The sequence below is a fragment of the Sesamum indicum genome, linkage group LG10 (genome assembly GCF_000512975.1).
Source record: "Sesamum indicum cultivar Zhongzhi No. 13 linkage group LG10, S_indicum_v1.0, whole genome shotgun sequence".
In the NCBI taxonomy this organism is placed as follows: Eukaryota; Viridiplantae; Streptophyta; class Magnoliopsida; order Lamiales; family Pedaliaceae; genus Sesamum; species Sesamum indicum.
Genome location: NC_026154.1, coordinates 4797749 through 4809603, shown reverse-complemented (window position 1 = coordinate 4809603; position 11855 = coordinate 4797749). Strand labels below are relative to the sequence as shown.

At 29.4% G+C, this 11855-nt stretch overlaps 1 protein-coding gene across 1 annotated transcript in view; it reads left to right on the top strand.

Annotated features, from left to right (window-relative positions):
• Window positions 8806–11855, top strand: part of LOC105171949 (probable sugar phosphate/phosphate translocator At3g17430) — an 8498-nt gene continuing 5448 nt past the window's right edge. Inside the window, exons 1-2 of the mRNA XM_011093228.2 lie at window positions 8806–9264; window positions 11130–11432. Of these exons, the coding sequence (XP_011091530.1) occupies window positions 11346–11432 (87 nt within the window). The 5' untranslated portion in view covers window positions 8806–9264; window positions 11130–11345. The remainder of the gene's footprint in view (window positions 9265–11129; window positions 11433–11855) is intronic.

The following is an 11855-nucleotide window of genomic DNA, read 5'->3' as shown; positions in this document are numbered from 1 at the left end:
TTTAAGTATTTTTGTATTTATTTAGTATATTTTATAAACAAATATTAAAATATATTTAAATAAAATAATAATTTAGTAAAGTATTTAATTTAATAAAATTTTAAAATAATAAAAAATAGTAAATGCTTAATTTAAATATATATTAATAGTTTTAGTATAATATTATAAAGGTTAAAAAAATTGATATAAATTTTAGGTATTTTTATATTTATTTAGTATATTTTAAAATAAATATTAAAATACATTTAAATTAAATAATAGTTTAATTTGATAAATGATATAACATTTTATAAAAGTTAAGAAAATCTGATATAATTGTAGGATTGTTATATTGATTTAGTATATTTTATAAATAAATATGAAAATATATTAGATTAAATAATAATTTTATTTAATTTGTAATATATGATTTTTATTTATATTCAAACAAAAGGGACAAATTGAAAATTTGCTCACTTAAAATCCTATTTTTGTAGTATGTTTGTGAGGGGATATTTAGTTGTATATATAATGAAGGAGAAGGGTATTTTGGACTATTGTACTATCAAAAAAGCTGAAATAGGATAAAAAAAAAGCCCTACTCTCATTTTCACCGCGTGTACAGCACCTTCCGTCAGTTTTGGACGGAGGGGGTCTTTTTTGCAAGGTTTCAAAATTCACAAGGTCTTTTATGGCTATTTATTTAACATAGGTAAGTTTTGTGCAATTTTAGCATAACACAGGGGGTATTATGCAATTTTCCCTAATTTAAAAGATCGATCCGTTTGAAATTTAAACTCTGATAATGAGATATGAGTTATTTGACGAAACAAAGAGAAAGTGAAGAGAAAAAAATCTCATCCCTAATTCATGAGAATAAGGGCCTATTTATAGTGAGGATTTCCTCTTTCATTTTCCTTAATTTAATAGGCAAGTGGCCAGAGCAAATGAATGTGAGGCATGCACCTTAGGCAAGTGGTAACAGCAAATGGATGTCCCTTGTATTCACCGAGCTCGAACTTTCGTTTTCTTTTTCACTATTCCTTTTTGTAACATTAGTAGTAAAGATTTTGACCTTTAATTTGTTTATCTTTATTAGTTATATAGTCTTTAAGCCGTATATTTTTTTCATACAGTCTTAGAGCTCTAAGTAGACGAGCTCTTATGAAATGTTTGTTAAAAATACATATTCTTGTAAGTGTTTATTTGATTTTCAATTTAATATTTCTTCCAACATCACGAGTCCCTTAGTTTTTCTGTTATTTTAAGGAAACGAATAACAAGTTGAATTAACTCGATTTTCTATTTAGGAATAAGTCTAAAAGCGATATCTTGTATCGAGAATTTCTACTTACTGACTGCATCTGGCAAATTTTAAGTATGTCTGAATCCTGTAATAACAAAATCTTCTACACTTATTGAGTTGCTTCGTATGTAAATACGGAAAAAAAATCGAGAAGGTAAAAGGATACGCTGAATGCCAGACTCCTATCTCTATTTGGTGATTTGTGTCACTTTCGGTCATGACAAGTGTATTTTTAAGAGGTCAACATTCCACAAATAAATCAAATCTCAAAGATTTGGAGTAGTGAAATAAATATGCCTTTACTAGATAACGAATGGGTTATAAAGCAAGTCACCCTTGGGTTAGTTAAAAAGAGCAAATTACCATCTATGATAAATAAAAAAGCAAATTATCTCCCTGTAATTTTAAGAACATAGCACACTGCCTCCTTGTAGAAACTAAACGTTAGTGTGAAGGGAGAAAGAAAAAATACCCCTCTTTATATATGAAAGGTTGACTATTGAGTCAAAATTAGGGTTCCTATTGTCAAACGTGTTTCTAGAGAGAGAGTAAGAGAGGCTACTGAACCACGAATTTTAGAAGCAAAATCCTTAAAAATCCACCCTTCAAACTCCGTTAAAATGACTGAATATTGTGTCAAAAGAACTAGATAAGTACTGTAATAACTTTTATTTTATTTTTTTATCTTTTAGTTTACTGATTCTTTTTATTTTTATTTTTTTGTTTGTTTTCTAGGACATCTAGAAAGCAAAAGTAGCTAAAGTACTTTTCCAGATTGAGGGAAAAAACTTATACTTAAAAGGTAAATTCGAATTTTATGACTTTTATTTTTTTTTTCTTTTTACTATTTTTTGCTGACTTTCTGCTTTGTTTTTAGTTTAATGGAGGCTTTTTCTGAGGGGAAAAGCTGGTCAAGCTTCAGATTTGAAAGCAATGAAGGTAGGTGCTTCTATCTCATAACTATTTATACATAATAATGTGTGTTACGGTTTTTTTCTTTATTTGATTGGATTTGGGGTTTAATATGTTTTGTTTCTTTTTTTGGTGATTACGATTTTTGTCATGTGGTCCCAACTGTATTGAGTGTACATATGAAATTTTTAATAATTTATGGTCCTATTAGTTTAGGAATAATTTATTGTATTTGGTGGTATTTGAAACTAAAATATGTTTGTGTTTGGAGAATAATGTGCAAATTCCACCTTGTGCTTTACTATTGTCCATTCTGTCCCCTATGATTTTTGTAATTTCTATTTTTTAGTTAATGTGTACTTGAAATTTTTAAGACGTGTGGTCCCAAGTCAATGTATGCTTGAATCTTTTAAGGTTTGTAGTCCTATAATGTAGGAATGTTTTGATTTTTATTTTTTTTTTTGTTAGGAAGTTACTGTGCTTTTAATTGTTATATGCATTTCTACCCTTTGTCTTATGGTTCTGCTTCTTGCTGAAGCATTTTTTGTATGCTTTTATTTCATTTGTTTGCAGAGTTTCCTGACATGACATAAATTTTTATGGGGTGAAAAATTTATAAAATATACTAAACTTGGATATGTAGGAGGGCATAAAAAAGTATTTTAAAAAGTGGACATAGATTTTCTTTGTATGTATGAATTAGAAGAAATGTATCAACAGTGTGGGGGGAAAAGTCATTGCTTAAGTTTTACTACAAAGATCCTACTTTACCATTAGAATGGGGCTTAAGACAAATTAAATAAGAATGTCCTAATATTTGTCATGGAGGTTTTGATGTTCCAGTAAATGTTTATGTAGAGGAAGAGAATGTTGAACCTCTTCAAATCATAGATAGTAAAGGTAATCCAATTAAACAGGAGCAGGAGAATATATTAGATACTTGTTAGAGGGAATAGACTTTGAGTAAATGGATAAAATGAGTATGAGGGAACTGCAATGAGGAAATACTGTGAGGGGCAGGGAGGGTTGAGTTTGAGGGGGCTGAAATGAGGAAGGACTACGATGGGAAGGGGGGGAATTGGGGGTTGATGAGAATTTGGCTAACACAATTAACAATGAAAACGAAGATGAGAATTTCACTTAAATTTCAGTTCAAGAAACGGCTAAAGAAACATGATTGAGAATTTTACTAAAATTTCGGTTCAACAGAATGTTGAAAACATGAATGAGAATATGACTGAAATTCCTAGCCAAACAATTCCAAAAAATGTTGAAAACATGATAATGATGTTCCTGAGGCACAAGATTACATAAAAATCAATTTTGAGCCCTTTATACCTCCAAAGATTAAAAAGAATAGGGGAAGACCTAAAAAATTTAGAAGATATGGGCCTAATGAGCTACAGTCAAAGACATCAACAGAAAAGGGTTGACACATAGCTACAGTAAATGCCTTCAAATAGGCACAACAAGGAAAGCTGCATAAATCAAATACACCTTAAGTCTAAGTTTTTCAAGATTTATACCAATTTTTCTAACTTCTTTTTTTCAATTTTAATTTTACAATTTCAATATGTAATATAACGATTGGTTTTTTGCCCCCCCCCCCTGCCACAAGTGAGGAGCAATGAGGAACAAAGATAATTTCAATGTCAAGCATGTTGAGTTATGCTCTTTTTTTTTTATCACTGAACCTTTTTTTCTCCAGTTAAATTGCGCTCTTTTTTGCAGGCTGCAGCAAGTAAGACAAAGCACAAAGGTAACACAACCACCTGCACCAAGATTTGCAATTCAAGTGTGTTCAAGTTTTTAAATTATTTTAAAACCAACTGAAAGAAAAAATGAATGACAGAATTTACTGAAATTGTTTTCACACTTAATGCAGCAGCAAGTTGGCTATCAATAACTACTCATAACTTCTATCTTTTTAATATTATTTGTTAATTTAATTAAATTATATATTTTGAAAAAATAATAATTATATTATTTATATTCTAAATATTGCACACACTTTTGAATTTGCCACACACACTAATAATTATAAAAAACCAAACAAAAGAGGTTGATGGGCTAATAGCCCTAGAACCAAGCCAAGCCTATAGGTCGGCTAGGGCTTGGCTATACCGTGTATTGAATTGTATCACAATGTATGAAGAGATGGTTGAGCCCACGCATGTTAGCTCAATTAGTAAAGAATTGCCACTTCTTGTTAGAAAAGTTTTGTTCGATTTCTTCTACTAGTGCGAGGATGATATTGGTGAGTAATCTATAAAGGTGTGTCCGCAATAATTTATACTTTTATGGAGGAAATAAGTTATGAAGAAATTTGCAAGTTTGTTCGTAGTGAAAGTTGAAAGTGTTTGAAAATAAAGTCAAAAGTAGGAAAAAAATTCAAATTTGGAGTATTTCCAGAAAGAAAAACCCTTCACATTTACAATTTTACAAATTAAGCGCAAAGGTTAGCACGAAAAAACTTATAACATTTATCTTAAACGGGCTTCACTAAATGGTCCAAAAGTATAAATTATAAACAAAAAATACTCTTTTCAACTTAATTTCATAAAATAAATAAATAAATAAATATTTAAATTGAGGTACTACAGACATTCTTTAAACACTCTATGAGTGATATATGATCCTAAAAGTACGTCCTGACTCAAAATTATGACAAGAATCGAAGCCAAAATCACTCTAACTCAAAGGGGAAAAAATTAAAAAAAAAAGAATATATATATATATATATATATATAAAATGAAGAGGTAGGTTCATTTGTCACGGATATCTCATACTATTTGAGACGGACGTTTCTTGAAAAAAGGTTGAGATTCTCTGTTCTTCCAAGTTGCCACTTGTGACAACTAAAATCTTGCTTTAAATGTTGAGTGGGACTAAAATCTTGAACTGGTTGAAAAAATCTCACCAAACAAGGGACAATCTTTGAAGGCCGTATCCATTTCCCTCTAAGTTTAGATTTGTCATTTTTTTTTATTTAAAATTTATGGATTAAAGTTTTATTTATTTCGAGTTAAAAAATATTAATAAATTTTTAAAAATATTTTGAGGACTCTTAGAAAAATATTAAAAATTACATGAAATAATTAGTGAGAAATAAGAAATAAATTAAATTATTCGTTTAATTTTTGAGTATGTCATTGTGGATTTATATTATACTCGATTGATCATAATAATTAATTTTGAAGTATTATTATTATAATATTTAAAGTTTATTATATTGGGTAGGACCTGTGTCGCAACTGAATAATGTCGTAATAACTGATTTATTAATTTATGTACTATAAGTTACTGAATTAAATTGAAATACATAATATAATGATTAGGAAAAACATTATTAGTTATAAAAAATATTTGTAGTAGAGCGCGACACTAAAAATTCATACTTATCATAAAAAAAATGAGATAATAACCTATCTGAAAAATTAAAAAAGTATTATTGGAAATTAAAATTTTAAAAATATTCTTTTTCTATAATTTTGATGTAGGCGTATGCAAATTTTCAATGAGAAACACTCAAGTTGGATTCATTAATTTGATAAAAAAACAACAAATATTTCAATTCATACAAATCTAAAATAGTTATACATTTTATTTGAGTAAAGTTTCATAAAATATGTATATTCTTATTTTAATTTTTAAATTTCTAGATAATTATTATGATTTATTAGATTTACATATCACTTTTTTGTATTTTCTTCTTTTATGTGAATTTCAATGTGTACATAAAGCAAAATATAATAGAAAACAAAAGAGTACTTTTGTAAAAATAATTAATAAATATCCACACATATTTAATGTACTGCATCCATTAATGCTAGGAATAATTACACTGAACTCTCATGAAATTTGGTATAATTATTTATACGTAAGTTTTCTATTTTTTTTGAAAAATTTATATCTAATATTTACTTTTATATAACAAATAGGTCCATCCGTTTATCAAAATTAATTCACTGGTCTTTTTATATTAACAAAAAATGAATAAAAATTATATTTATTATGACTTATTACCGACTTAATGAAGGTAAAACTAATCGTTGTTGACTAAACTATCCTTATAAGAGTGAAAATATACCTTTCCGCATGTATTAACATATAAATATGTGTAAGGGTAGTTTAGGAAAAAAAATTATTTGATCTACAATAAATTTATAGATGATAAATATCAATTTTCATTCAGTTTTTTGTTAATATCAATAAATCTGGTGACTTTTGATTGATGGCAGCACATATTTATTAAACAGAAGTAAATACCACAAGTATTAGATGTAATTTACCAACTACATGGGTTTTAAGTATAATTACACCAAACCTCAGAGGAGGACGATGCAATTATTCCTTAATACTATAATGATATGATTTATACTATTTAGGGTAAATTACAACCACTTTCTATGATTTGGCAGAATTACGAGTACCCCTTTGTTGTTTGAAAAATTACCGATGACCCCCTTATTTTAATGACTGTCTAACAATTAACCCAACTCGTTAGGTTTCCATCTATTATTCGTGATGAACTTATCAAAATGCCATTATGGATTAAAAATTATAATTTTTCTTTAATTTTTTATGGACTAGGTGAATAATATTTTTATAATGTTTAAAACTTTATCATCCACCTCGTCTGATTTTTTTACAAATTTTTAAATTTAAAAAAAATACAGTAAGGACAAGCTGACAATTTCATACCTCCAACCAAGGATTCCATAATTTCGTCAAACATAAGAAGGTATTTATAATTTTATAAATAACGAGGGATATTTATAATTATATCAAATATTAGGAAAAATCATTGTAATTTACGTTATTGTTTATTACATTCATACTCAACATATATAATACAAGAAGTAGCATTTATTATTTCATACTGATGTTGTTTTTCTTAATTTCTTCGAACTTTAATAAATATAATAAAAAAATGAGTGATTGTTATAATATTTCAACATTAATGCACATACTATACTCATGTAATACAATTTATGTTATTTATTTATTCACACTCATTACACATAATACAAGACATAGCCTTCAAAGTTAACCTATAATAAAAAAAATAAAAAATAACTTTCATAATCTTAAATAATTACATATTATTTTCATATTCATTACATATATATATATATTGATTATTATTTCTGGAGAATTACATTTTTATCTCTAAAAAATAATAATTATATTCAATTTTCAATCTTTAAATAATCACTATTTACACTTTTAGTCCCTAAATAAAAATTGCTAACTATTTTGGCGGTTTTTGTCAATCAATCATTAATAAAAACAAAATCACATGCCATACACGTGGGGCTGGGAAGGAGGTACAAGAAAAGATTATTTTTGTCTAATTTAACAATTCATTAATGAATATGATGAAAATAATTAAAAAAGTGATAGTTTAAGGATCAAAATATAAATAATAATTATTTAAGGACTAAAATAAAATCAGCCATTGTAGTATGCCGTCACTGTCTGCATAAAATAAATTATATTTTATATTTTAAAATATCTTATAAATAAGAATAAGATATATAATCAACAAACCACATTTCAAAAGAACAAAAAAGAAACAAAAGAAAATCAAATTAAGGTATCATCTACGCAACAAAAGAATTTGTGCAGAGGCGTTAAAACGACGTGGAGTTACTTTTGTAAAAAAAAAAAGTATCTAATTAAGGGGTATAATTGTCATATTTAAAAATTTTTGAACAGTAGTGTAATTAAACGACGTTTGTGAGTGTAGATAACCTTTCTTTCCGTATTAGTACTAGCTATTGTGGTATTCTATTCCTGCATGCATATAATTAAATAACTTCACACTTTTAAGTATATTATAAGTAAAAGTAAAATATATATACAATTCATTACATTTAAAAAAAGAGAGAAGAGAGGGAAAAAAAAAAAAACTGTAATACAAATTTAAAAAGTTATTTAAGTCAGTTATCTTATCATTTGAACGGCATTTTGGTTTCATAAAAAAATAATGCAGCGATGTCTTAACCGCCGTTTATGATTGTGGAGGGTCTTTCTATGTTATATTACTAGCCGTCACGGCACGCAGTCATTGCATGTATATGCTAAATAATATTTTACGTTTTAAAATATATTATGAATTAGAAGAAATATATATAAACCAATATGCCGTATTTCTAAAAAGAAAAAAGAAAGAAAGCAACAAAGAGAAATAAAAACAATTTAGTGATATTATTGGTATAACAATAAAATTGGTGTTGTGGTGTCATAACTACCATTTGTGAGAAAAATGCCTTTCATTTTTATATAGTATAGATTACAGATAGATAATAGATTAAGGAAAATAATATTTTTTGTCCCGTAATTTAGGGTCTTTACACTTTTCATCCAATTGAATACGAAATTTTTACTTTTTTGTCCCGTGATTTTTGAAAAATAAAACTTTTGTTTTCATAAGATATTTCTGTTAGATACTTAACGGAACCCGAATTAAAAATACTACTTTTATAATTTATAAGATTGAAGATAAAAATTTGATAAATAATAGGACTAAAATTATAAAATTTGTATATTAGCAGTGGTATTTCGATGTATTATTATTTAGAAATCAGTGCAAGTGTAATTCTCTGTACTCACTCCGAAGGCCCATTCAACTCTGTAAATGGTAAAACCATTGTGGCAGAGTATTGTTTTTCAGAAGATTCTACCTTTTCCTTTATATTTACCATTTCAATTCCGAGAAAAGCAGAAATTAAATAAATAAAAGCAAGAAGCTTGAGATCTGAAGAGGGTTCTTTTCTTCTTTGTGCCATCGCCATTGGAAAACAATCTTTTCACGTTTTTCTCAGCTTTTAGCACCACCCATTTGGCACTTCCCCAAAATATTGGGCGTAAAGATTAACGCCTGAGATCTTCAAGGCGGCAGCCACATCCTTGGAGTTGCTATACTCGCACTGAGAATTTGAGTGGCAAGATTTTGGACCGCTTTTCTTGCTGATTTGTGGAGCCCATTTGGGATTAGGACTGCGTTAAGTGATTCTTGGAAGACCTAGTTGAGATTATAACTCAATCTGCTTGTTCTCAGGTTCCACTAGATCTTTTTCCAGAGTCTACGTTTTGTGATTTTTGACATTGTGCTGTATTGCATACTCTGTGTTTGCTTTATTGTTTTACTGATGCTTTGATGTGATATCTGCGTAGTTGTTATTTTTAATGTGCTAGGTGGGTTCATATACGAAATACATCTGGCGTATGTTGTTCTTGTTGATACACGAGAAAACTTTATGTTTTTCCTGCTCTTTTTGGGATAGTAACTTGTACTTTTGCATTTGTGTTCGGAACAGTGAGAAATGCTGGTCCAATACTCTCTTTTACTTGTAAATGGATTTACATATTCTTCATGGCATTAGCTATTTGCAGTATCCTAACTTAAATCCTGGTGGTATGTGAACTCATGATTTTAAGGCACCTTAGAAAGTAAGTAGAGTTGATCTAGTATCATGGTAATTCTACTTAGTCAATGCCATTTCATTCAGCATTTCTGTGGACAGGGACTATTGACTATTCAATTTAACTTTATTGCATAAAAGCAAGCTTTAGCACCATTGCGGAGCTTGCATTCTTATAGGCCTCAATCCCCTGAAACTCTAAGTGTTGATGGTTGAGACCATGTTTTCCGTTTCATCTTGTTTCTTTATGGGGCATAGGTGTTGGTATGCTCACAACCATATAATTGTTGGTCAACCATAGCTAGAAACATGGGAACTTCGAATAGCCAGGCCATTCTTTTGAAATCATCTAGGGAACACTTCCCTCATAAAGAAACCGTGATTCCATCCAAACTTTTTTTGCATGGATTCGGGGGTGGGCTTGCAGAGACTGGTTGTCTCTCTTATATGTCTAGATCTACCAAAGAATTAATCAGTGTTAGGGCGTCTTGACTCTTGAAAGAAGATGTGTTTGACTGCATACTTTATGGGATCAATTTATTGCTACACCAGATAGCCAATTTTCTAGTCAACTGATTGTTCGCCAGAAAGAATCAAATAGTCATACCAGCCTATGGGCACTAAGCTTATCATGTCATACTGCAATTTGAGTGTGCATCAATTTTTAACTCAGAATTGTAAGCAAAAGTTATTAGATTGGAGATAAAGGCAACCTCTATCACAGAAGTTAAAAAATATTAACATAATGAAGCAAACTTTAGATGCCATCACGTGGGAGCCAACATTAGATCTGGCGCTCTTCTAAATCTCGTCTTGATGATATTTTTCCTTTTCTTTGACTTGTGCAGATAGATAATTTTGATCGTGTTTATCCCAAAAAGAGTTGAAAAAAGAAAGAAGAAAATTGTGTAATTGATATCTTGTTTTGATGCCATCACATGAGAGAAACACTATTATGTAAGTTAACCAAGGCGGAGTGGGAATGTTAGACCATTAGAATGCCAAAAAGGATCATATATTCAACTTAATTATAAGTTTGTTCATCAAGGCTTTCTGGTTGAATAATATGATTGGAGGAGGTGCAAAGTGATGAGAGGAAGATAAAACAAGAGAAGATAAGGACGAAAATGTTGGACCTATGACTGTTATGTGAGAAAGGAAAGTGGGAGGAAATTTAACAAGAATACTATGTGTTGATAAAGATATTTCTCTTTTAATTTCCACCTGACCTATTTTCGCTTGTTTAGTTCTGTATATGTTATAAGGAATAAATAGAAGTAGCACCGGAGTATGTCTAACTTTCTGTTGTTTGGTAAGAAGAGGAAGTGCTCAGCATTTGTAAGCATGATCCATGATACAATTTATTCGTTCAGAGCAATTTTCCCCCCAAAATTGCTGCTTGCAAGCTAGTATATTACAACATTAACGTATTGTGTTGTGTATGTTCATATAGAGAACAACCAAATGCTAAATCTGTACTTACTCTGTCATCCTTTTCCAGGTCCAGATGGCTGTTTGTTTTACAGTTCCTGCTATTCCGTTGAGAAAACTGTATCCATGTATTTTGCAAAGGGGATGAATGACAAAACATTGAGGAGAAAATAACATTTCATATCAGTCCACTTCTTCTGGAGAATAGTTAATTCGATTGTTTGAGGCGTGACGAATCTAGGAGCTGACATTGCTTTTGTGTGGAGCTTAAGGGAGCTAAATTGACATGATGATCAGCAAACAACTCTTATTGACCTACCTTTATCTGTTAGTATATATTGTGTTATCCTCTGGAGTTATCTTATATAACAAGGTATGTAATCCGTCATGTGCTGGCATGGAAAAAAGGACATTCTCTTCTGTTGCTTTCCACCTTCATTTTGCTTGACGTATATTGGTTATATTTTGTTGCCCTTTGTTTCTCTCCATATCTTGATCCTACTTTAGGCTATTGTTATTGTAGTAGGTCGTGAGTTATTGTGCTTCTCTTCATGGACCTTTTATCATTAGAGCATGTCAGCGGTTAATAGCTAGTAAGTACTATGCAACTAGAAGTTAACACTTGTCTGTTCAAGAATATGTTTGAAGTGAACAATCATTAAAATTTATGATAATTATGATGGTCCTAAGATATTCACCATAAAATGCTTTACATCATAATTTATGCCTTAAATTTAACCGAAAATGCTCAATTTGTAATCAAATTAACAGCAAAGCACCCTTTTTAATTAGTAGA